Genomic DNA, 26,632 nt, shown 5'->3' with positions numbered 1-26,632 from the left:
CCGGGAGGAGGCACCAAAGCGTGCCCTTCAACGCGTCGGGTGAGGCCGAGGGTAGGGTCCAGCCACGCAGAAGTCGAAACTCATGAAACACCGTCAGTGTGACCCGCAGCAGTCACGCACAGGTGATTGTGGAAGGAACCGGCTCTCCGAACTGGCGCACGGTGAAAACTGTCTGTGGACAAGGTGAAGAATCTCACCGTGTCGGCTGCAGCATGTGGAATAAGGTTATGACGTTCCCAAAAGGTTGCCGGGACGCCATTTTCTTTAGTAGAGAACCAGACATTGGTGTGATAAATAGCATCGGCTGCTCGTGATATTGTGATGGGCCGTTTTCCGGAGATCTGGTGTCGCAGTTTCACCAGCCAGGCTGAAGAATCAAAATGTTGCTGAAGGGGGCATTCATCATACGATGGCAAGAGCGAGTCAAACCGGCACGGAGAAACTTCTGCCGGGAGCTCGGCCTGCTCGGCCAGCTCGGCCACGGTCTATGCTGTCGTGATAATCACCGCATCCACCACGATTCAAGTAATGTCATGTAGAGGCCGCTCGAGTCATCTTTTGGCATCTACACCACACTGGCCAAGACGATTCAACCGCATTTCCCATGCGTCGCATCAGTAGGTGTGGGCTCGCAGCCATCAAATGCTGGGTCACGCCCCATTTGCGCCCCCAAAAGTCTCCGTCTTGCTAACGTTTGAGGTTTCATGCAAAACGCACCTGTCGCAAAGCACGGATCCTCACCTCACCTTTTATTGTCCTCGACTCCAATCATGGTGATACGCGGTACCAATGGCAAGGGCCATCTGTCCTTCCGAGCGCTTGCTCGGCCTTATTCCAACGCGAATTGGTTTGAGAGTTTTCCTCCTCTGGTCTCCGTTCCCGCTCCTGTGGTAGGAGGACATGAGGCAAGCCGCGAGGCACCAACCACCATCCATCTGCTACTCCTACACGCTTTTGGAGGCTTGTCTTCGTCTGTGCACATGTGCACGACGAGATGTATGTACATACTTTCTATGCGCGACACTCTAGTAAGAACGTGCTGGCCTCCACCCCCATGTGTGCCAAATACTCGTGTTAGCCCAAATAAGATGTTTTGGCTTTCCGTTTGCATGTTTTGAGACTGTCAATCCCAAAGAGGTTGATGCTGCTGCTAGATCTGTCCCATGTGAATGAATGCCTGCTGTCCCCTCCTCTTCTTTCATCCTCTGCCATCCCACCCTCATGAAGACCTTGCTGTGATGGGTGCGACACGAGCTGAGAGCTGTACGATGACGATGGCCAAGATGCAATAATTTAGGCCTCGACTGGAAACACATCCCCCTCCGAACCCTCGGGAATCAATATTGTCTTCTAATCACCTTAACCGGTTGCTTATACGTCCATGGCCCATTGATTGGGCCGTTTCGATTCTCCTCACGGTCTGTCCAACAAGCCGTCGGTTGGCCAGGCCGTCGTCATGTCCAGCTCGGCCAGAGACCAGGCCTTGGTGGCAACCTTTGCATTGTCAGTAAAAGATTCATTCCTCATCTAGGGAACTGAGCTTCGGTTCTCTGGAGTTGAAATTGGCAAGCTAACACTCAACTCACATCTCAGCGGTGCCGTCGTCTGTGCCTCTCTGGGGACAGTATTATTTCATCTCAGAGGAGGGGCTCTGTCGCTCTTTCGAGGCGATCTGAGGCTGGTCCTCGCCGGCTTTCTTCTGTTCGCTTCTCTATGGGCTGTCGATGGCTTCGTTGCTACCTTTATCGACCAAACTTCTGCGTCAGGATGTCAAATCGCCGTTGCATTTGCTGCCGCATTCGACCAACTCGCCCGAGTCGTGCTCGAAGAATTTTTATTCTGGGCTATGAAAAGCGATGCCCGAGCTACTTGTGGTGTCTTATTTCCCCAGGCTGTCTTCTTTCTTCGCTTCATCATTGGTGGCGTCTTTGTCGGTGTTCAACGACCACAGTTCGACCCAGTATGTGTGGCCACAAATCTGCTCTGGCCACTCGGCGTTGCGGTTCTGTGTACGGATGCCTTCATTGTCCTTACTCTTGTGACGAGAGCTTCTTCAGTAGGAGTCTTTCGAGACATGAGAGTAAAAGGCCCTGTTGGGTCTCGATCCAGGGGCATCGCTTTGATCATGATGGCCTTGGGTCTTTGGATTCCAGTATGCAAAACCGGATTGCCGTCATGTTCAGCACCTGGGCTTTCAGCTAACTGTTGGCTTTCTAGCTGAGTGTTCCTATGATTCTAGGAATCAGTTCGTTCGGTATCGCTACTCGTACGGCCCTTCCCGCTGTTGGAGTGCTGCTCGTCATAGGTTTGGTGGCACCTCGTTGCCCAGTCGTGGATACTCCTGTTACTAATAAGTGGAATAGGCGTCATTGCGTTCTACTTCAAAGATGTGGTTTTGCCACTGAAGGCAATTTCTCAAAAGACTGCATCGTTTCTCAACAAATTTCCTGGCTTATCCGAGGCAGCGCCTCCGCCAACAAGGGAGCCAAGAAACCAGGAGGCGTCCGCAGTCGAGTCGTCCGTCCCACCAGATAGATTCGGACGCCCAAGGGAATACTCACGGGAAGTTACAACTAGCGCGACTGCAAGAGCACTGCCATCAGGAGATGGCAACAATCAGCTGCCAATTATTAGTCGCCCAAGTCCAGGTCAGGCAGCAGCCGGCGTTGGAGGGATGCCAGTTAAGGGTGAACTTTTCCCACCTATACGGACCGGATCGTTATCAACGAAGCGAGAGGAGTCTTTGATGCAACCGACGAAGAAAGCAGTCATCAAGGGCGGAAAACTGGTCATATCTTATCCGGTAGTTCAAGAGGACAAACTCAGCGAAGCGAGTCCTTTGAAACGGATTGCAACTGTTGATTTGGCCACCGCTGCCAGGCAAGACAGAGAACGGAGAGTCAACCCTGCAGCACCTCGGCAGCTCAGCACGAAGAGGTATAGTAGACAAGCTACCAAAGAATTGCAGCGAAAGCAAATTGGTGGAGATTCTGCCACAGGACAAACTAGGGCATCGACTTTGGAGCCTATCGAGGAGCGAGCGTCGGCGTCACAGGCAGCATCTTCGGCCGTGTTGTCGGCCCCTGCCACTCCCAGTGGTGATGTTCGGCAGAGGTCACCGAAACATATTTCACAATGCTTTCAAGGCACATTTCCATCAGTTGTTCCAGCTAAGAATGCTTCCGGGTCAGGAAGTAAAAGTCCCACTTCACGGAATTCAAGTTCAGGGGTACCTTTGAAGCCGCCGCCCCGATCGCCTCTACGACCTTTCCCTGAGAACACCACCATTGCAACTGCTTTGAAAGGCCCAGATAAACCGCTCGCCGAAACGCTGGATCGGACTGAAGATCATGTTGAAGAGTTCAAGAACTCTGCTGCTGCCCCCTCTTCGCAGCAGCAAACTTCGCAAACTTCGCAAACTCCTCCCTCAAGAAGCGAGAGCGTCTCTCGAAGAAAATCCATCGTCTCCCCTGGTAAGACTATTGACGTTCTTGTGCCTCCAGTGCCTCCTCTTTCGCCGAGGGACGTTGACTCCAGCTCATACTACCAATTGGAAAGGAGGTCAAGCAAGCAACACCGAAGAAGTGGGCCATCATCAAGCATTCCTCGCAGCGGATCAGTTAAAAATAACATTCGCCCATCGAGGAAGAGGCCTAAAACGCCTCCACCAACTGATGAAGTGAAATCGTCAAAAACTCCGGTCCAGCTTCGAGAAACCACGGGGCTTCCCAGCCATCCCAGAGCTCGGGCTGCAGAAGCTTCTGCCAGTAAGAGCCAGGACCCAACGGTCATGTTCGTCAACAGTATCGACTACAATGATCCTGGTAGGGTTCGTGACATCATTGATGAAATTGCAACAGACTTGGCTGCAAAGGCAGATCGGGGCAATTCTGATAACAAAGTTTCAGTGGTCCATCGACCACGACCAATCCCTCGAAAGTCACCCATCACGCCATCAGGTTCGGCAAAAGAATCACCGACGGTAGGATTAACAAGTGATCTGCTACCTCCGAAAAAGGAAGGGGAGGCAAGATTGAAAGCCTCGGTTTTAACAGCTACGGCCGGAGAGACTCCTAGCCAGCCGCCCCCTCCGCCGCCTCCACCTCCGAAGAGCAAACCTCTGGAACCAGCGAGGACCAAGACGTCCGTATCTCTATCTAAGACATATAACCCAGAGGTGAAGGCATATATAACTCCAGTGGCTCAAACAGGCATCACCCCACCACCGACTATATTACAAACCCAGGCCTCTCATGACCGACCTAAGCCAGAGAAAAACGTCAACGATAGGGTCACCGTTGCCAAAGTGACGCCTCAAGAATATGACGAGCCACCCCCATCCGGGAAACGCATGGAGGACGCGACCAGGTACTTGTCCAAGTTCAGCATAGCCACAACTATGAGCCCGGAAGACCCGCCGTCTGCATATCTTCCATCGCCAGCTTTCAAGCTTCTTCGATCGTCACAGGAAGGATTGAGACGAAGGTCATCTCCTGTCCTCCCGGTAAATGATGCTCGGGAATCAGTCACTCCTACTTCAATCGTGATAGACCAACCAGGAGCCCAGTCAGCTACACCGTCGTATGCGAAACAGTATATCAAAGAACAAGATCTCGAAGCTGGCTATGTGTCCAAGTCTCTGGGTGCTGATCTTGTTGCTCCTGGAATGCCTGCTAGAGTTAGCTATGCTGATAGTGCGCTACCAAATGATGAGGACGACGATAGAGAAATGGTTACCTTCATGCTTGACCGAAATACCTACTATCCAGCCAATGTGGCATCTACGCCATCGCCACAAAATAGTATGTATGGCGGCACCGAAGGCAAGAAAGGCTCATGGCACTGCCGTGTGGGAGAAAACCCGCCTACGTTCTCTAACCGAGAATCTATGCAATCCCGCCGTTTCCCTAAACCACCTCCGCTTGAACTTCACAAGATTTTCAAACGTATCAAAGGATCGCCTCCTCAGCCCCCACCTCTCGAAACTGCCAAGCAGGCCATCGATGAAATTCAAGAGCAGCTGAAGAAATTCGAAGACTCTAATATGGATGCTGCTGAACTTGAAAAAAGGAGAATGTCTCTCCTCAAAGACATAGAGATGGAGATGGGAATGGAAGAAAACCGATGGCAGAAGATGCGCGACGATCTAACTAGAGCGTCGGTCTTAACAGTTGGCTCACATCCAGGTTCTCCGCTTCCCCATGTAGCAAGCCCTTTAGCATCACAAAACATGCAGTCACCGGCGATGAATGTGGCCGAGAGTTCTCCAAAGAATAACAGTCCCTATCTATCAGGATGGGAGAAGGACACGGGGCGTCCGCGATCATCTGTCCTTTACACAGCCGATCAAGTGCAGATGAGCCGTCCTAGGAGAGTTCCTGATAGGTTTCAGGTTACCACCGCAAATAATACATCCGAGATTTCGGAGCCGGTTGCCCGAGAAGGGGTCTCGATCACTACCGGGAACACGTCGCCAGTTGCGCCATCGTCTCCCTCGAATAACGAAACATATTCAAGGCTCGGAAATAGCAATCGTGAGCAACGGCCAAACCAAAAAGAGGAGGTCGCACCTGCCAAAGGCGTTCTGTGGAAGTCAGACAGCATTAATCAAACCCCCGAAATCACGAAATCACAGATTGCCCTGTGGAACTCCGCCTCTGACTCTGCAATTCAGTCAACTAGGTCGCTATCTCCTGGACCTAGGCCAGAAACTCGCAAGCCTAGAGAATTCTCTCCCGTGGAGGAATCTGGGCTCTGGGACAATTCACCAGAAAGCTTCATACCACAAGCCAAATCCCCCAGCCTGTGGCGCGCAGCACCTCAATCACCCAAATCACCACCACCATCGCAAGAACCCGCCACTCGCCCGCGCACACTGAGGCCTCCACGGAAGAGCAAGCGTATCTCTTCACTTCCCGACATTTTGGAGAATCCAGAGCCTTTGGAGAACAATCGCGACGCCTTGGGTATCTTTCGATTCCCCTGGGGAGAAACATCCGATGCAGCTACATTGTATACACCATTTCAGAACCAAATGTTCGTGCTGCCAGGCAATATGGGTGCAGGAGTTCCTCCGATTTACCCAACTCTGGAACTTCAGATGCAGATTCTGAGATCCCAGCAACAGCCATCCTCGTATTTTGAGCACTACGACGACGAGGAAGAGGCCGTCGAAAACATTTCCGAGGATTCGGATAACGATAGTTTTTACGACGATGACGAGTATGAGGACGATTCCTTTGAGGAAAGAACCCTTTGGGAGATTGCCAGCTTGCTCAAATCTGATAGAGTTCCTTCCAGGGAGAGCTTGTTTCCCAACAATAGCAATACTCTTCCTGGATCGTTAACAACTCTGGGACCTACAGTCCCCGTCAGACCATCTTCAGTGCCGGCGGCATGGCAAGTTGCAGAAGAAGAGGAACCAGAGCACACTGAGAGCGAGCCATCTCCCATGCCACTGTTGCGACGGGAATCTTCGTCACCAACTCTTCCACCGCCAGAAGTGAGTCTCTGGGTCAACAACGTCCATATGCCTCCTAGTACAGTAAACCAGGGGCTTTTCCAAGATGGTAAGCTATGGGATACCTATGTTGAAATATATAAATCCACCGCGCGCGCTCCTCCCAGGCAGACCAAGGCGTCGGATATTACCAGCACCTCACTCTGGAGTCAACCAGCAATCAATACTGGCTCACCTCCTATTGCATATTTGTGGTCCGGCGAGTCCAAGTCACAGTCCACGGTAGAGGCCACCGTTGAAATCACGGAGATATCCTGCCCAAACACCCCTAAGCCAGAGTTTCTATGGTCGATACCAGAACCTATCCTGGACGAAGATGTTTTTGGTCTGCCACAGCCAAAGCCAGAGCATTGGGATCACTATAACGACCTCGGGGAAGTGATTTTGCGTCCAAGGCCCCGACAAAGCGGTCACTTGAACATCGAGAGCCAATCTCTGTGGACACAGGGAACACCTCAAGAAGAGCAGACAAACAACAAGGTCTGGTTGGAAGGAATCACGCCGGCATCGCCTTCTGATGGTACTAATGAAGGGGACACTTCACTAGCCACTGATATGACATTATTAATCGAAACGCGAATCAACAGCCAAGAGTCGGAAGAGGATGCCATTTCCATTGAAGAGCAGCCCACCTACGATACAGGTATTATCATTGCGCCACATGACGATATCGTAATATCCAGCCCTCGGGGTAACGATCTATGGGTCCCGATTTCCACACTTCCCCTGGATGAGGAGGAGCACCAAGGCCTGTTCAAAATTCAACAAACCAGCTACCAGCACGACAAGGGATATCGTAGAAGTTCAAAGTCCCCCGCAGCGCTAGAAACTCGTCCCACGCCGCGATCAAGTCGTCAGCCTCTCCAAAAGCTCGAGTCGCACGCTCTCTGGGCACCGGCTACGCCGCAAACATTTGCTCAGGACTGGGTCACGCTCTCTTCCGTCCGGCCCAGCACTCCGCCCGGCCAACTGTCTTATGAGTCGGGCAGCGAATCGCCCGTTTCGGATATATCCTCGGTGTATTCCAACGTGACTGGCGAATCCACTGTGGCCAGCTTCCTTACCGGCCAAGCCTCCGTGCAACTGAAGCCGCATCTCGTCACAGACGCAGACTGGATGGCTACTCCCAAGGGAACAACAGGTCCTGCTATCCGACCCCGGAACGAGATTGCAAGATCGGTACCTAGCTGGGCCGCAGCTCTTCACGATTCCCCCGAAGGGGCTGCTCAACCACCAACGGCATCTGCCTCGCAGCCAGAACAAGAAGCACTGCAGTCCACAAGCGAGGAGACCCAACCTGCCGTCGCACAGGTAGATGCAGGAGAAGAAATATCGGCGCCAGAGAAAGAACCAAACCCTCTCAGCCACCGCCGGGAAACCCAAATAGGCGGCTTCGATCCCGCAAGACACCACCCCGTCTTCAACGTTTACATCCTTGACACATCAAACGGGGACTACCACCCCGCTGCCGAGGGTTACATCCACACCCTAGTAAACAAGAACCCAGACTTGATTCAGCGATAGGCCAGTACGAATGAGAAGCATTGTTTAGTTAATTAGGGGAGCAATTGAAAGAATTGGGAGCCATCAGGGCGTGGTTGAGATACCCAGGTGTATGACTTAGGCGTTAGGATATATGCAATTGAATGAAATCAGAATTATACATCCAAGTGTCCGGTTTGTCAATACGCAGTCGACTGTTAGTATTTCTACACCGGACATGTTTCATACTAGTGCGACCTGGCGGCACACTATGAATCACGTATACTCGGTAGAAATGGATTTCCCACAACATTCATCAATGACAAGAACTAATCATATGTATCATAGCCCCTAGGCTCTATCCATGCAATTCATCAACTGTAGACTAAAAAAATGACAAAACGTCAGCAATACGCCGATGCTATAAAACATGACATGCTTCTTCTTCAACAGCTCGGGAGTAATGCCTTATCGCCTTTCCTGTATCCCAAATTGGCTCCATTGCTTCGTCCAATTTCCTTCCCAATGTACCTTGCGTATTGCTCTCTATTTGCGGGCCATGGCATGTGTATTTTTTGTATCGTCCCCCAGTCCTCAGTCCTCAGTCGTTTTCTGCATAATCATTAGCAGTGACGTTTGCATCTCGAGCAATGACCACATCAGATGGAAGCATCGTCTCCGTTTCTCTGACTTCCAGCTTCAGTCGCTTCCTCTCATACCCATCCTCGGGAAGTTGTTTCCGGCTCTCGTGTTCATTATACGACAGGTAGGCGCGTGGGTTACATTATATAAAAAAAGAGCATACAAAGTAGAAAATGCCACGACACCTCCCACTCAGAACCGGTCCAGCCATGACAATGGCAGCCCGATGACAGGCATCTCAAGCGATGACAGATGACGAGGCTGACCCGACTCGTTTGGGCCATATTATACTGTTCACCCTCTTGATGTCCGAGTCACCCAGTGTCGTTTATAGTGAGTAAAAAAAGAAAAAAAAAACCTCAGGACAAGAAGAACCGTCGCTATGCAAACAAGATAATTCACAAACAAGTATTTTCCGCGTGTTTTGTACAAAACCTCGGCTATGAATAACGGAGGTGTATAGTGGTGGTGATAAAAGGAGTATAGTTGGAGGTGCTTAGATTCTGTGATTGTTGCTAATTCACCGTCATCAAGGGGACTCGGCGTCCAATGCTTGATGGTGGCGAGTTTTCAGATGAAGGCCGCTCAACAATGGTAGTACTATTACCACGACTCTTCACGGGTCGTCGGGCCGGGCTGGATCCTGGATCATCAAAAACTCTGGTAAACGCGGGGCTCGAATCCAAGCGTCTCTCGTGTCGTGGAGTTCGAGCTGGACTTTGTGTCAACTGGTCGGCCCTCCTGATGAGATCGGACAGGATATCGCGCAATTCTCCGGCTCTCCTGACCAATAGTTTCAAGCTGTTAGTATCGAAATGCATCCTATTGGTGCCAGTATCACGCTTCCGAGACCCTTGTGCGGCCGGCTGAGCAGTTGCCAAAGTCGACCGATATTGAACAGACTCTATGACAGATCTCACCACACCATCCACGTCTTGAAGTTTGGCTGGTGGGTTTTCGGGTGTTCGGGGTCGACTGGGGCGACTAGATCGTGGACGATCATCTGACAGGGGCCAGTTTGCTCCAAAAATATCATCATCTGGAGAGAAGACAGATCGTCGTCGCGGGGATTGCCGTTCACGAACGACAGCCGTCTTGGACATGACCGGTTCATTACGTTCAATAACTGCGTCCAACCTGTCAAAAGAGAGGTTATCGTCAATGTCATCCTCATCCCCTGGAGGGTTTGCAGCTTCAAAGGCATCCATATAGATCGAGGCCTCTGACTGACCGTCCTCGTTCGCAGATCCCTCGTCTGGAGAAGCCAGGGCAATGATGCCTTCAGCTTCCTTCCAGAATGGCTTCTGCTCGCCATTCAGCATATTTAGCTCCCGGCCATGGCGACAGAGTCGCTTAAGGTCGTTGACGAGGAGAGATAATTCTCGAATTTGACCAGAATGAGCCTTGACGCTGGGTTGAGAGGCACGGATTGATTCAGGGACCGCAAAAAGATCCTCGGGTTCTTTCCCGCCTGGTCCATCATTGAGGCCACCAAACTCAAAGTCCTCGTCCCAATCTTCGCTAACGGTTTTTGAGCCAAGCCCCCATGTCCCATACTTTGATCCTGCGGGTTTTGATTCATCGGCAAGATCGTGCACTACAGGTACACTTTGGCTCCGGACGTGCGCCGGCATCGGCCCTTTGCGAACGACAGGTCGACCTCCTCTAGAGTCAATTTCCTGTTTAGCGTAAGCTGTCTTGGGCCGAGAATGGCACGCCGGATTCTGCTTGTCATGGGGGGTTGGCTCGCTCCAGTCGAACAGGTTGCTGAGAGGGCGTTCGCTACTTGACGATCGTGGTTTTGAGGGAGCATTCAAGTTGCCGCCAATACTAGCCAAGGCTAGGCGAACGTTGGGATTAATGCCACTAGAGCTGAGAGAACTGCCCTTTGAAGGAGGTGACAGAGCATTGACTGGTGCGTCATCGTCATCTCTGGTCCAGTCCTCGTCAAAGTCATCATCAAGCGAAAACCTGCCGAAGTTGCGCGTCTCCCGGGCCACCTCGTTGCTCGTCAATGGGTCCAGGCCAAAGCGAGGGTCTTCTCGCAGCTCACGTCTAACATGACTGCCCATGTATCGGTGTGGCGCGTGGACTGGAGTCGAATTTGATTCGTCTTCTTCCATGATCTTACCGTCTTCATCCCAAGTCCGGTCAAGGATCTCCTGGATTGAAAGACGTTTTGATCTCTTATTCCCGCCTGTGCTGGGGGGGGACTCATCATACACAGACTCAAGGGGCGTCTCCACAGCTCTGACCCGGCCAGAACCCATAGTCCGCAACGAGTCAAAAAGAGTGTCGCTTTTGAAGTCAGTGTCGTACTCATCACCAGATATCAAGTCGCGCGCGTCGCCGTCTGAGCTGTCCAGGGCAGATAGTCTTTCATAGTGAGAGCCTCTCCGCTGCGTCATGGCAACGCTGGTAGAACTTGTTGAACTTCCTGACGGCTGATTTGGCCGAATTGAATGGCCGGCAACGCCGCCAACAGGACTCCGTCGCGACAACTCTGCATGAAGACCTGGAAGATTGGAGAGCGGGGGCAGTGGGGAGGATGCGTTTCTTTTAGGCGCCGGGCGTTGAAAAGTCGCAGCTGAATCCAGTGTCAATCCCTGCTGAACCGGGGCGATCGGGGTGCTGGTCATTGTATCGACGCGGCCCACAGCTGATGGCAGGGCTCTGACTGGAGCTGACACGTGCCGCTTGTTCTCTCCGCTGCCCTGGGTCGCGCCCCGTTTAGTTCGGCGCAAGCTTCCAGATGTTTTCGAGGCCCAGTTTGCGGTCTGAGAAAATGTAGAAGAAAAGGATCTCCTTGGGCGTGCTGAAGGTGGCATTCCGGAGACCATTTCGCCAGTAGTCGGGGAGCCTACACGATCCCCATTGCGGCTGACAAGTTGGTAGTTGGGTTCCTCCTCTATATGCGACGACGCAAACGAGTCGCTCTGCGTAGATGAGCCCGACACCATTCTGGGCTTAATCAGATGAGCTCCGGTGCCAGGCAGCATGCTTCTTGCCGGATTTATGCGTTTGGACTGCAAATTCTTTGCGGACGATGCTGCGTCACCGCCGTCACCACTACCACCAAGCCGGGTGTGAGAGCTTGGCTTTGTCATAAGACTGGCGGTTTTGGAGTGGAAAAAAGATACCCAGCCAGAAGTTTTTGCAGCCCTGGCGGTGCGAGGAGACTGGCCCAATTCTTCAATTGGCGACGCTCCAAGCAGTTTCTCCGGACAAATTGGCTCATCAAAGGAATACTTTGCATCGGCACTCGAGCCTGCAACATCAAGCCCTGCCCGGAATTGTTGCAGAGTTGCAGATCTTTGGTGGCTGGTGGCTGGTCGGCGAAGAGTAGGTAAGTGGCCTTTTGACTTGCGTTGCGCCAACTCCTCCGACGTGTAGTTTTTTGAGGGCGAACGCTTTACCAGTTTATTCGGGGGCATTGGCTTCGAAACAGATCCAGATCGGGAAAGTATGGGAGCAGCAGACCCATATGAAAATGAAACTGATGGTGAATCCGCAAGTATGCTAGACCTGGGGCTGCCGTGCTGTGACAATGGACGGATAGAAGACAGGCGCTTCAACCAAGAGCCGGACGACGAAATGGACTCCCTCGAGCCTTCCACGACGGGGATACCAGTGTAGATATCTCCCTGGCTGAGCACAACAAGAGACTGTCTTCTGCTAGAAGTACTTGATGGAGCAACTTGGGAGGTCTGTGGCCGCTGACGGCGCGACAATGGAGGTCTCGTCGTTTGGTGAATTGAAGTACCAGCAGCATGAAGCTCAGAGCCAATTGAGCGCGGTGCAGCAGAGCTGGTAGCTGGTCGACGCGAGGGCGGAGGCAAGGTCCTCGACGGCGAGTACGACTTGGCAGGCAATACTCGGTCGATTGATATCGATCTCTGGTGAACTCGAGCTCCTCGGCTGGAAGCTGTGGCAGCCTGGTGGTTGAGGTTGAGGTCGAGGTCAGTGGGTTGGCCAAACACCAGGCCACTGGCAGCTGCAGCAATGGCAGTGCCAGTCCCAACAAGCTAGATAGTCGCAACCAGAACGTGTTAGAGCTAGGCAAATCAATCCCGGGGTGGTGGTGGGAAGTGTGTGCGTCTAAAAGTGAGGCAAAAGCAGTGGAGGGCGGGAGAGGGAGAGAAGGCAATGCAATCCAAGACTCAATGACGATTTTACGCAAGCGACGAGGAGACGGCAGAGCTGGGCAGGGCGTCGGAGCGGGAGCAGGCCCAGACGAGAACAGCGGCTGTTTTGAGTTTTGGGTCCAAACGCTGCAGAACCAGACCCGGTGATACAGGAGCTTTGAGTGGGCGTGCGTGCCGCTGCGCGGTGGTATAAAGTCAGGTAGGCTGTGTTTGTGCATGTGTAGTCGATTGCGGTGCGGGTTTGTGGCAGGGCGGATTTTGGGGTCAAGCAAGGTGTGGTCTGGTGGTGGGTGCGCCGTAGCTCGAAAGGGGAACAACTTCAAACAAGCTCTCGAGACGGGACGGGGACTGGACGTACACTGGGAACCGTCTGCATGGTGAGCTGCAGACTTCTGCTTGTGTTAATTCGGCAGCAGGACGAGCATTCTAATTGTCGAGGTCAAGAATGGCAATAATTGAGTCGAAGCAGCATTGGCATCGTCGGGCCACAGATCAGCAAGAGACGCTCGACCGTTTGGGGCCCCCGGCAGTTGACGGGAGGGATGCGAGCAGGAGAATTCGGAGACGGGCAGGCCTTTGAAACCGAGGACTGTGTGTATCTGCTCTCACGTGTGTGGGGAGAGCAACGAGGAGCAGCAGCAGCAGTCGGCAGCCGTCCGTGACAGTACTAGCAAGCAAGCAAGCAAGCAAGCAAGCAAGCAAGCAAGCAAGCAAGCAACAGGCTCGGCGCGCAGATCGAAATGTTCGTCGGGGTGGGTGATGGACCTGTCGAGAGCTCGTCGCCTGGTCTCGCCTCCAAAGACGCAGCACGGCGGGGGAGAAGAAACGAAAGAAGAGAAAGAAAGAGCCCGATTGACGATGCTTAAACGGAGGGGCAGCCGGGCAGGAGGAATGGGGTAAAAAGAATCAAATAGGAATAGTTTTACTCCCAAGGAGAGAATGGGCCTAGTTGAAGGTCGGCCAAAACAAATAACAAAACATGAAAATAAAAAAAATAATCGAGGGCGAGAAAATAAAGTTGACGATTGTACCTCTCTACTTTTTTTTCCCCGGTGCCGCCAGTATTCGGCCGTGGTTCGCCTAGGCTCAGAAGGTGAAGGAAAGCAAATTGGCCTGGCCTCTGCTTTTGGCACGGTCCAGTGGAGAGGAACACTCAATGTTGCTGCCCCGTGCAAGTCTGGAGATTGGACCCAAGTGAGCAAATGGGAATGGATCTTTGGCCAGAACCAGGACATCCGGAGCTGGCTTGAGGGCCTGGTTAGCTGTAATCCAGTCAATTGCTGAGATTTGGTTCGACCTTGGATCGCCGACGCAGGGATGAACAGGGACAAGGGACCAAGACGAGGTCGAAGACAAGGGACAAGCAGCGACATGGACCAGCAGGCCAAGAGAGCGGCCGGCCGCCTTGTCAACATGGACCAGTATGATCAAAGACGCGAAGCGAACCTCGATATTCCGTCGAATGGCTTTGGCAAGCAACCAGACACGGACATCAACACCGGGGCTTGGAAGCACAGGGCAGGCCAATGGCCAGGCGCAACAGCAGCGTCAATGATTGAGTGCACATGTGTATTCTGGTGGTCTTCATTGATGTCTGGTCGAGTTGATTTGGCTGCCACGTCCAGCTTGCTGCGTCTGGTGCTTCAATGTCAACTTGGATTTGATTGTTGGTGGACACATCTATCACTGACTGGGGCTGGTAGGCACATGCAGTCTGCTGTAATGTACTTGTAATTAGCACTTGAGGCGTCAACTCCACATGTCTGGCCTGGTGCTAGCACTAGCAGACTTGGGCACCTACTGACCCAACTATATGTAGTCAAGTACCTAAAGTAGATAATTTAGGCATGTTGCTGCTGGTCTGGCCAAGTGCTTCAATGTCCAGTTGCATGTGCCTGAACAAGTGGTCACTGGTGAGTGTGCACATACCGTCGACCAGACGTCAAGTCTAATAGAGTGGCGCTGGGCTGCTGTGGGCGCTGTATTATTAGCTGCATCTGCTGCCTGCCCTCAACTTTGAGGTGCTCAAGCCAGCACTGAGGGCATGGAATCCACACCAGACACCGGAGCACTTGACGTCGACTGGCGTGCCCGGGGCCACCCCACGGCGCGTGCACCATCATCCACTGCACTTGCACCCGCTGCACGCAGCCCTTGAGCCCACTGCACCCACTGCACCCACTGCAGCGCAGCGCACCAGCCGCCTGGCACAGGCAGCCATGACTTGCCCGCTGTGCATCTAGATGCCATGTCTGGTCCAGGTGTCAATGATGACATCCGTACCGAACATTGAATGAATCGCCCAGCGTCGGTGCCTCTTATTGTCTGGTTGCTCCGGGTCGGATGGCCCGTTACCGTCGAGTCGACGCCGGTCCAGTCCTGCTCAACGGGTAGCAACAGCGCACATGCACAAGCACAAGCACAAGCACAAGCACAAGCACAGGCACAAGCACAGGCACAGGCACGCGCCGTCAACAACAGCACGTGCGTGTCTTGTCAACAATGCTGGTTAATAATAAAAATAAAACTGGCCGCCGGCTGCTGATCCTGTTGCTGTCCGCAGTACATACATGTATGGAGTACGGAACACCGAGGACAAGACCACAGAAAAATAAAAAACACCCACGCGCCTTGTGAAACGTTTTTCAAGGCGACGTGCCTGTCTAGGGAAACTCGACCGACTTTAGAGGCCGCCAGACGCAAACAAATTCGACAGCTGTCAGTGGTGCAAACGCCGGTCCACACTGGAGTCGGAATGTTCCAGATAATCCCAGATGCCAGTCTGGTCAAATGTCCCAGTTGGCACTTGCTGACTTTATGCTGCAACATGCACTGGAGTTAATTGACCCGACTCAAAGCGTCGACATCTGGACGGTGCTCTGCTCGGTACGGAACACGGCGTCAAGTATCCCATCCGCCATCATCTCAACATCAATTGACGTCGGCATCTCCAGCACGGTAGTACTCCGTACTCAGTAGTGCGTGGTTTCAAGGTCAATGATTGTCTGGTCAGCGGATACATGTCTGGTACTACTCCGCACATACAGTACATTGTACAACATTGAATTGTACTTACATAAACGTAGACATCGACCATGCCCCCCCTGCCGCGTCCCCCGCCTGCCTCTATAAACACCTTGACCGTGGCACATCACCACAGTGTCTCTCCCGGCAGCCAGTTGACGGTTCAATGTTGATGGCCCCCAGCCGTCACCCCGTTCAAGACGTCAACTGGTCCATGGTCGCAGCCCTCACATTTCAATATTGTTTGTTTACAGTGCTCCGTATACATGCTGATGCTGGCCTCCTCTCCGCGAGGCCAGGTCAAAGCACGCTGACTCTGACACGACGAAGTATTCATCACAAAAATCAAGCCGGGCATCGATGGGATTGGACGCCAACTGGACGTGGCCGTGGACGCGACTGGGCAGGGCCCTCGGACTGGCGGCCGAAACCAGACCCAAGTCATCAATGACTTTGATGTCATCTCCAGAAAGCCATCACGGCCGCAGGCTCGGGTCCCAAGGTAGTCACATGGCTGCTTACAGACATCTCCGTACATAGATTACAATTGCGTCGGCTAGTACGGAGCTGTTCGTATCTGTTGTCTCGTCAATTGATGCATTCCAGCGCCCGCAAGATGCACACACTTACATGGTTGTTCTTAACTGGCCTGGCGTCTTATTGCACAGCCAAGTACGAATGATTACTTGGTGCTACAAGTGTTGCGGTCTGGCAAAGACATGCAATCTGATTGTGTGACTTTCTTTCGCTCGCTCTTTTATTTGGCTTGTTTTTGTTTTTCTTATTTCTTATTTCTTATTTTTTTTTTTTTCTTATTTGTTTGTTTTTGTTGACTGGAGGCAACTTCTCGTCGTCACGTATGTCCTCATTTCCAGAACGGCACCTCCCATCGATGCTACAGACTTTGCGTAAATAGAACAGCGCACTCTGTAAATAGCAACCCCATGCAGAATGGCTCGGGCTTGTGCTCATTCTCGCCGTGTCCTCCTTGTCATATTTTCGTCCCGAATATAGTCCAATGTACCAGCATGTAGTTATGTGGTGTCGTCTGTGACATGCAGCTTCACTCACCACCACCCCTGCCTTTGCAGCCCAATAACAGCCATCTACGGAGCTGTCAGACTCGTGACCGACAACAATTCCGCTTCAAGGAATTTTGTTTGTGTTCCATATGTACACTACATACTACCGAGTAGGCATTGTTTGTCGCTAAATATATGGCTTCGGCCGCCTTCTGCATTCCTAACTGCAGCTGTCTACCTGCATCGCGCCTGGTTGGCCACCCTTCAAGTGAGTGTCTTAGACCGTCGCCAATCCCAAGAACCCATGTGAACAGGGGCATATGTACGGAGTAGTACTGTCAAGACCGAGATGCGACGAGTGGATCATGTTTCTTGTTGCTGATGATGCTCCGACCGAGCGACGGCCCTTTGTAATTGGCAGCGTCTTGCAGGTCTGGACGCACCGCATCTTGCTGCTTCGGGCGTCAGGACGATGGGTGACAGGGACTAATAACACTTGCATGATATCTTGCAGTGGTCAGATGTCGCAATCTCTCGCTCGCTCGCTCATCTCTCTCTCTTCTTTCACCCCGTAGGGCAGTGCCACAGGACGAATCGACAACCCAGAGTTGGCCAAAAGCATACCAACTTGTTCCTTGTGGCACAACCGCATACCTTGTCATAATGAGCACGCGCAAGACTCTGAAATGTTCCTGAGCAAAAGGCTCCCCCTTCCCGCATTACCAGGTATTACCAGTACTTGATTTGCACCGCACGTGTACAAGCTAGGCATGGGTCGTTTGGGGCAGCTTGTGTAGAGCAGGGGCAAGGGACCCAACACAAGGGCCATCAACAATCCAGTTAAACCGACGTTTTGAGCCTAGTTTTATGGTCATGACTGTTCCGTGCGAAGTGCTGCATCGTTTAATGAAAGGTCAAGAGGTGAGCCGACCGTGGCTCCATAGACGATGCCTGTCTCCCCAACTCAGCCGCAGGCAGGCATTTCTGCATGTACTCGGAACGGGATACCACAATTTGCTGCATCGCCCTGCATCGCCAATGTCCGCCGCCCGGAGTGAGTTCGTAGCAACATGGAAATGTTTTGCGAGCCTCTGACATCCATTGACAAAAGGGGTCTGCTGGCCGGTGGCTTTGTTATCGCGGTAGCTCTTGTCCTCCCCTTCCATCTCTTCCATCGCACATCTGGATGGAGTTACAGAGATCTTGTGGCACAAATCCACGGCAACTCCACTGACGCTCAAGTACTCCGTACTAGAGTCCGGTGCAGCTCTCGACCGAGAGGCGAGACGTGGCTTCCACTGTTAGTGCTACGCGCATCGACGTATCCCTCCAAAGACCTTCCCGGATGATGTTGCGCGTCTGCATCGGCCCAAGGGTCCATTCTAGCCTGCTGCATATAATGGTACAATATGGTGTATGCATGGTTGTCATGTTCGCCATGGTCTCGAGGAGCTGTTTGTTATCGTCTGTTTGCAGTCGTCTTGCCGTCAAACACGCCGGGTTGCATAGAGAACAACCTTCAACCACATGGCCGACAAAAACACGACCATCCACGATCCACGTGTGAGGGACGGCCACAACATCGGTAGCCCGGTGTCGATTGGTGCAGGCCAGTTCAACGTAGAATGATAAGTAATAACACTCGGTATCAACCCAGACAGACATACACACCTTGTCCAGCATCAACTTCTCAGGTGCCATTCTTCGCGAGGACCGGCAAGACAATCTGAAGCATAGTTAGTTGTACTCCGTATCTCGGCCAGATGATCCTTCCACAAGTCCTCATTCGCAAAGCACCGGTATGAAAGTGCTGGACCGTGCATTTCCGTTTTCAAAGCCAAATCGGCGGACCCAGGATTAAACAGTCGTGCTACCCAAGCTACCGTATCATTCACCCACCCTTCTGCCACGATTGAGACATGTTTTCCTCTTGACACGAAGACTTGTGGAAGCCAGGAAGCCAGCGGTCCCCTCCGTTGCCTTCCTGTAACACGAAGCTGCCTTGCGGCCACCCGTTGATTTTACAGCGGCTAGTATCAATAGGTGACTCTCATGTCACATCAGCTGCACACGGATACCAACTTAACCGTTCATAGCGCCGCCACCTTGTCCAAAGAGGCGTTGATTAAATTGTTTCAATGATGATGTGATAACTGCCGATACTCAGGGAAATTTATGGGCTTATTTCTCCGCATTTCGCACGTCTGGCTGTGGCACGGATTGTGAGAGTATTATTGTCTGGTGCTCAAAGACTGTCCGTAGGCATCAACACCGTAGCCAATAATCTGTCAATGGCGGCTTTGACCGAGGACCCAAAAAAAAAAGGACCAAGCCGTCGCACAGGTACTTCAAGCGAGCGTGTGGTGACATAAGCACAGAACAAAAAAAAATTAAAAAAAAAAAAAAAAGAAAGAAACTTCACAATGAGTTTGGGGCAAGCTTGTGCCTCTGCGAACATTGCTCGTGGAAATGAGGTCTGTTGTTAGCGGGTTGCAATATGTCTGGTCAATGTGTCGATGGGAGTCAACGTCTAGTGTAGAAGACAGCTCGTGGGTTCCCAAGTACTTGTACGGAGTACTTTAGCACTGATTGGACGAAACCAACTTCGCTTAACGGGAGCAGGAAGCATTTAACATTCAAGGAAGGCACAACCGTAACCTTTTCTCTTCCCTTTTTGCAATCTCGAATCGTAACCAAAACTTTTTTCCGCACGTACGGGCAACAAGTCAGAGGAGATCGTAGCAGCAACTGGTCCTCTCCCGCCAGTCTTTCCGCCAGTCTCTCGGCCTCCTCCCTCCTCGTATCCGCGGCATCTTATTTGATAGACTGGAGAGCATGCATTGGCTTGCCTAGCTTGGATCTGAGACGACTCCTCGTGGCCAAGACTAGCTTCATCCATCCATAAACGCAACACGCACCCTGGTCACCATGCAAAACCCAACTACGGAGCTATGCCGAGCCCCATTCCTTCTGGAGCTCCATCGCCGCGTGGTGTGTGGCAAAATAACAAACACACTGTTCTCCTCATTGCTGGCTGTTTCTAACCCCACAGCACGCATGGGGATGAAGGGCTGGAGATTTATCCTGCTTTGCCTGTTTGTCTGTTTTCTTGCCTGCAGACCAAAGCGAGGAAACGCCGACTTACATGCATATGCAAGAAATGAGTCAACATTGTACGTACAGAAATCCGCATTTTGACGAGTGAGCGACGCTGACCAACGGTATCACGGTTTTCAGTTGGTGCGGCAGATCCAGGCTAGATCTGACGACAACTTGTGGGGCAACAAGGGCCATGGGTGGTTTTATACTTAACTTGGACCTCTAATGGCCCTTTGCTCGAGTCCAGAAAAGTGAAGCTAGCCAGATTATGGCCTCGTCTCGTCGCCATTGGATTGTAGGCACCATTCGTGTCCTCCAGATGGCGTGATTTTGGCAGGAGCAAGAAAAGAAGAACGCAAATTTATCCGCATAACGAAAGGACGAGATGAATTGCTGGCAGGTCAATTCAGCAACACGATAATGCTGGCCACCAACACTGGGCTTCAGGCCCCCCTGTTGATTTGCTCCGAGTCTATCACGCCAAGCACAATCCATGTATACCAAGATCGAATGGACACTCTCGGGCGTGGGACAGCAATACCGTAGGTCCTGGACCAAGTACAACAATACAGGAGAGTTCGCAAAGGTTCAGTTACAGCCCGGCAAACTGCTCTTATCCCGTTCAGCTTACGGAGTATTTAGAATGCCGTCTTTTTCATCAGAGGTGTTTGTAATAGTCCTGAGCAAAGAAGACTGTCTTGAGAACGTCGGCGCTGAGAGCCGCCGAACAAGGCAAATCTGGTCGTGATGGGCGGTTGGTGCTAACGTGCGAAGGCTTTCAATCCATGCTTGCACTATCGGTCCAGCTCGGCAGGGGGTAATAGAGATAGAGGCTCCATTTAGATTGCAATGGTCCACTACTCGATAATACTGAGGGCAACGTGAGAACTCTTTTGTGTTCCACATGGCAAGAGAATCAGAATGATTATCTACGACTACGTATTTGATTCAGTTATACAATTCAACTTTGCCTCAAGCGCGTCAAACCATACCGAAGCGGGAATCGATTCATCAAATACTCGAAAAAAACTGAGCATGATACCGACCAGGTCCCACCTTTACAATCCACCAGGAAGAGCCCGGATTGCCTGCGACATGAAGCGAGGCCAATTTTCCTTGTCAACCTGTGTCAAGTGGCAATTGTGGCAAGCCAGGCTGCAAATGCATCAACTGGTGCTGTGGCATTGCAATCAGAAGGAGCTCTCTCATACGGCGGCCGCGAGGTTCCAAGCAACAAAGCCAGGCCAGTTCTTGCGCATGGCAAACATGTTTTGAGTGTTCAGATCTCCGGCTGGTTTGCTAATAAGTTATCAAAGTCCTTGGTCTTGAATGTGGGAACGAGGTACTAGCAATGCTGGGGCAAAAACGATCCCATTCTCACTTTGTCAGATGCAGACGCCGTTGATAACGAGAATAGCCCGAATACGGAGCTCCGTTGATGGTGGGAATAAATTGGGATAAGTTGTCTCCGCCGAAGGAAACAAACTATGATAACCACCTGTTTGATTCGACAATGCACACCTCGCAAGGTTCACTGGGGTATGCAGGACGTATGTACGGCATGCAGAATCGGGACGCCGACATAATAACCACACACAGTGGTCCGCCAGCAGGCTGTGAGTCTCATCTCTCATTGGAGACGCGGTTATTGTCGTCTCCCAGTCCAAGACCACTCTAACCAGGCGACTGACTGGCGAAGGATTTCGGAAGGACGGCGGTATTCTCCACCTTGTTGCCGCCAAGGCCAAACGAAAGTTTCCACATCTCACTCAGCAAGGAGGATCCCTGGCGGATTGACAACTCGTTCTTTCTATTTGTGTCAATCAGGCAAAAGTGTGTGTGACTTGCATAAGTCGGCGTATGTACGGTGTTCCCGCCGCTCTGGTATTGGTAACCCAGCAGGCGCCATTATTGGATCCATCCAGGCCGCTCGGCCATATTCAATTGGGGAAGTTCGGGGTAACGCGACACGATACGCGAAATGAACGCGCCGGTAATTAAGGTTCGGGGCTTGTGATTGGTCCGCAAAGGTTCGGGTGGCTTGCCAAAGTTGGACTCGTAGGCAATTACATTGCCCTGCTTGTGACGACATGTGCGGGTACTACAATGAGGAACGAACTGATTTCGTTGATAAAATGAACGGAAGATGGGCCGGGGTTTGTGGGCCAGATCGAATTGCCATGGTGTTCTCGGTCGATTCGGCATGCGGTGTCTTGCCGAATTAGTGAAAGGTGAGTTGAAAAATTGGCTGGCAAAAGGTTCTTTTCCATGTAGGGTAACTGGAGATTCTTCAACCAATACTCATGGAGTTCTTTATGCCAGAATAATTCAAAATCAGAATTCCTGTAGGGGGATACGTTTTCATTTTAAGATGATGGCTCTCCTCATGTGTCTACTTATGGTCTTGCCAGGGACAGTTATTTCGACAGTCATAAAAACCATAGTGGTTGGCTCGAGCAATTACACAATGCTGATCTTGAACGTGGTGTTTGCGTCTCGTCATCAGACAGAGCCCATGTACCAATTCATCCGACCATGCCTCCGATATGATTGATTATAGCTGACGGCTTGCCCTCATCCGTGTTCCTGCAGTTCCGGTCGCCGTGGCGAGAAAGTTTGCATTGTGGAGTGATAGCACGGCGCTGGTGCCAGGTACCGATTGAGACGGTAACACTCTGGCTGGTAATTCCACACGTGGCTGATTGTGGAGGAATGTTTATCCCAACCACCTCTGCTGTTTTGGACTTCGTATGTTGTGAATGTGTAGGTAAACCTGCCCTGCTTGGCCCGGCCGACGTTCCCCATCCATCTACATGGATCACCCTCATGTGATGATATGAATATAGATACCAAGAATATCTAGATGAAATCGAAAACAACGGAATGGGAGAAAATATCCAGTATCATACCAGGAATATAAACGACAGAAGCATTCAGGAAATGTCCAACTATTTTCCAATTCCGCAGCTATTTTAGCCGCGCGGGTGGAAAATCGATGTAGGGTAGGTGGGAATATTAACGGTCGCCGAGAGTTCTGCCGGACCGAAACGGGCCGTCAGAGGACCCCACTATGCACCACCGCCGAAGGCTCTGGCGGGGCATAGACGTCTGAAAACTCCAGATTGAAGCTGAATAGCTAGTAGCCTACGCTCGAAAGCAACGTCTCCTGCTCCAAATCGCATGTGGATCAACAATATACAGGATGGAAGCCGATATTAGAGCTGTGCTTCCAAACATCGATCCCGTGGTCTCAGACTACTCCGTCGGTTACCTGACGCACGCTTCAACAGCCTGGACCGACGATGAAGAGACATCTGGTCTGTCACCTCTTAGCGAAGCTGCCGCCGCCATTACCGAACTACTTCTCTCCGCTTCCGGCGATTTTAATCCATCCGTCGAGGAAAAGGTCAAGCAGCTCGTGGAGAAATGGGTCGACAAGTACGCCGAAGCAAACGGGGGTCAGCGCATAGGACCTTCCATAGCCAGGCGCTTAGACCAGACCATCCAAGTTAGCACACAGCGTAACATGTCGTCAACGCTGGCCGTGGCCACTGGCGGTGTTGATCTAGAGCAGGCCAATGCCAGAAAAGTCGAATCGAAGGTCGATCGGAAGAAGCTCGAAAAAGCGGAGCGCAAGATTGCTGCCAAGCAACAGAAGAAGACGTTCAAGGTTGTAGAGTATGAGGCATCAAGACTGTTGGACCAGCCGGAGAATACGCAGTCGTACGAAGAGTTCTACATGGCCGTCAACCCTCTTCAAATTGGCAGCTCCGGCGCAAACAAGACCAAGGACGTCAAACTGGACAATATTGATGTGTCGATTGGCGGCAATAGGATTCTTACGGATACTACTCTTACCCTTGCCTATGGTCATCGTTATGGTTTGGTTGGTAATAACGGTGTGGGTAAATCTACGCTTTTGCGGGCTCTGTCAAGGAGAGAGGTTGCCATTCCCACGCACATATCCATTCTACACGTGGAGCAAGAAGTAAGTCTGACTAACCGTACTTGAGCCTTGAGAAGCGCAAAGCATGCTAATCGACTGTACAGATTACTGGAGACGATACACCTGCCCTGCAAGCAGTTCTTGATGCTGATGTCTGGCGGAAAGTTCTCCTGAGAGAACAGGAGGTATGTACCCAGCTCTAGTTCAAAAGATGTACCGTCCAGCGGCTAATACACCGTGTAGGAACTCACTGCTAGCTTGGCTGAGCTGGAGGCTCGGCGAGCGCCCCTTGCTGATACGTCCGCCGATGCTGCCAAGCTCGATCGCGAAAAGGAAGCCAAGGATAGTAAACTGGGAGATATCCAGTCGAAATTGGCCGAGATGGAATCTGATAAAGCAGAATCTCGAGCAGCCAGTATTCTAGCAGGTCTTGGGTTTTCTCCCGAGAGACAAAAATACGCCACCAAGACGTTCTCTGGTGGTTGGCGAATGCGTCTCGCGCTCGCCCGTGCCCTGTTTTGCGAGCCTGATCTGCTGTTGCTCGACGAACCGTCCAACATGTTGGACGTTCCCTCCATTACCTTCCTTTCCAACTACCTGCAAGGCTATCCCAGCACTGTTCTTGTTGTTTCCCACGACAGAGCATTCCTGAACGAGGTTGCGACCGATATTATTCACCAGCATTCTGAGCGACTCGACTACTACCGTGGCGCAAATTTCGACTCCTTTTACGCCACCCGCGAGGAGCGAAAGAAGGTTGCCAAGAAGGAGTACGAGAACCAAATGGCGCAGAGAGCTCACCTCCAGGCATTCATTGACAAATTCCGTTATAATGCTGCCAAATCATCCGAGGCTCAGTCTCGCATTAAAAAGCTGGAAAAAATGCCTGTCCTCACCCCGCCGGAGTCAGAATACAGTGTAAAGTTCACCTTTCCCGACGTGGAGAAGCTGTCTCCGCCCATTATCCAGATGTCCGAGGTCGACTTTGGATATACAAAGGACAACCCTCTGTTACGAAATGTGGATCTGGATGTTCAACTAGATTCCCGCATCGGCATTGTAGGTCCCAACGGAGCCGGTAAGACGACTGTTCTGAAGCTTCTTATTGGCAAATTGGAAGTGTCCAAGGGTATAGTAACATCCCACCCACGTCTACGTATCGGATTTTTCGCGCAGCACCATGTGGATGCTCTCGACTTGTCACTTAGTGCCGTCAGCTTCATGTCAAAAACGTATCCCGGAAAAACGGACGAGGAATATCGAAGACAGCTGGGAGCCTTTGGCATCACCGGCACCACAGGCTTACAAAAGATGGCTCTGCTGTCTGGAGGACAGAAGTCAAGGGTGGCATTTGCCTGCCTGGCCCTCACCAATCCCCACATCCTCGTACTCGACGAGCCTTCTAACCACCTTGATATCGAAGCTATGGATGCCCTTGCGGAAGCCCTGCAGGCTTTCCAGGGAGGTGTACTCATGGTATCTCACGACGTCACCATGTTGCAGATGGTGTGTACGTCACTGTGGGTGTGTGACAAGGGAACCGTCGAGAAGTTTGATGGCGACGTGCAGGCGTACAAGAAGAGGATCTCGGCTCAGGCGGACGCGGCTGGTGTTGTTAAGGCTCATTAGACCAAAGTTTTAATCTTAGCTACTGGGGATAATGAGAATACTGAGAATCCATTCAATGGTTTGCAGGCTGTCAGAAGTGTCGACGTGGCGGTCAGCTCACCTGATGATGGTTATCCCGGCGTTGCCCCATCATGACTTTGTTTGGCGAGACAAAAGATGGAGGGAATATCAGAAGAACGGGCTCCTTGTATAAACCGCCGTCGGCACTCCTCAGCACGCTGAGCAAGATGTGTACGACGCACGACACTCAGGGAACCGACCCGTCTGAGTGCCGTCGTAAACTGGAGCAGAGGTATCAGAAGTTTGCAGGGAAAAATATTCCAGTCACTCATCTCTCGTGAATCCATTATGCTTGTCGAACGACAACACCGCGAATGGGAATACGGCCACGAGCCTTCTCTGCTCACTACAGTCAGATTGCATTCGGCAATGCAGTCATCACAGATGCCCAACCAAGCCCGCGATAAATTGAATAATGAGCCTGATAGACCTCTGCCCTGCGTTTGGATGAAAATAGAAGCGGCAGGGCTCGTGCGCAATCTCCCCTGTCTTGTCATTCAGCCAACTGCAGCAAGAATTCTACGTGGCAAGACCATTGTTATAGTGACCCAGAGTATGGAACGATTAGGTAGGGAATCTGGAAGGAACTCAACTGCTATGTTAAGCTGGCAGAGCCTCGGGGCACGTGAAGCAGTTATTTACTAATTTAGAGATGAGGCTTGACAGATTTGTTGATTGTACTGTAGATGCTAGCCCGCTGACCACCTCAATGCGAAGCGTGTGGTTTCTGAATGAATTCTCTTTCCAACCGCGTATACCACGGCTGGCGCTTTAGTTTTGCAGCTCGTGTAGATCAGAATGGAGTGTGTTGAGATTTACCATGCTATCTACTAGGTAAGTACCTAGGTAGATGACGACTAGGCTGCCGCACAGCACAATTATTTGGACAGCTTAGACAAAGTGAAAGACTGTTGACTTCCTACATAAAGAGTGGAATCATGCGATGAAGTACAGAGTTATAATACTGCAATTACCGCCTATGATGGACTAGGAAGCTACAAGTAACTACGCGAGGAGCTGTGGACTAGGGAAAAACCTTCAAAGACGATGTGGCCAAAGCATA

The 26,632-nt window shown here is 51.7% G+C and overlaps 3 protein-coding genes across 3 annotated transcripts; 2 read left to right on the top strand and 1 right to left on the bottom strand.

Moving 5' to 3' along the window:
* Positions 1-1,456: 1,456 nt before the first annotated feature.
* Positions 1,457-8,044, top strand: G6M90_00g037290 (uncharacterized protein; the record flags this gene model as incomplete). Its single annotated transcript, XM_014691604.1, has 4 exons — positions 1,457-1,503; positions 1,594-2,152; positions 2,218-2,305; positions 2,364-8,044. 4 exons carry the CDS (start codon positions 1,457-1,459, stop codon positions 8,042-8,044), a joined length of 6,375 nt encoding a protein of 2,124 aa, XP_014547090.1.
* Positions 8,045-9,159: 1,115 nt separating this feature from the next.
* Positions 9,160-13,165, bottom strand: G6M90_00g037280 (uncharacterized protein; the record flags this gene model as incomplete). The annotated part of the gene is made up of 2 exons (XM_014691603.1): positions 9,160-12,669; positions 13,148-13,165. 2 exons carry the CDS (start codon positions 13,163-13,165, stop codon positions 9,160-9,162), a joined length of 3,528 nt encoding a protein of 1,175 aa, XP_014547089.1.
* A 9,971-nt stretch (positions 13,166-23,136) lies between these two features.
* G6M90_00g037270 (uncharacterized protein) lies at positions 23,137-25,509 on the top strand (the record flags this gene model as incomplete). The annotated part of the gene is made up of 3 exons (XM_014691602.1): positions 23,137-23,922; positions 23,985-24,065; positions 24,124-25,509. 3 exons carry the CDS (start codon positions 23,137-23,139, stop codon positions 25,507-25,509), a joined length of 2,253 nt encoding a protein of 750 aa, XP_014547088.1.
* Positions 25,510-26,632: the final 1,123 nt, after the last annotated feature.

This window comes from Metarhizium brunneum, chromosome 2, assembly GCF_013426205.1.
Source record: "Metarhizium brunneum chromosome 2, complete sequence".
Classification (NCBI taxonomy): Eukaryota; Fungi; Ascomycota; class Sordariomycetes; order Hypocreales; family Clavicipitaceae; genus Metarhizium; species Metarhizium brunneum.
Note: the sequence above shows the minus strand (reverse complement) of the source record. Positions and strands in the feature narration are given on the sequence as shown.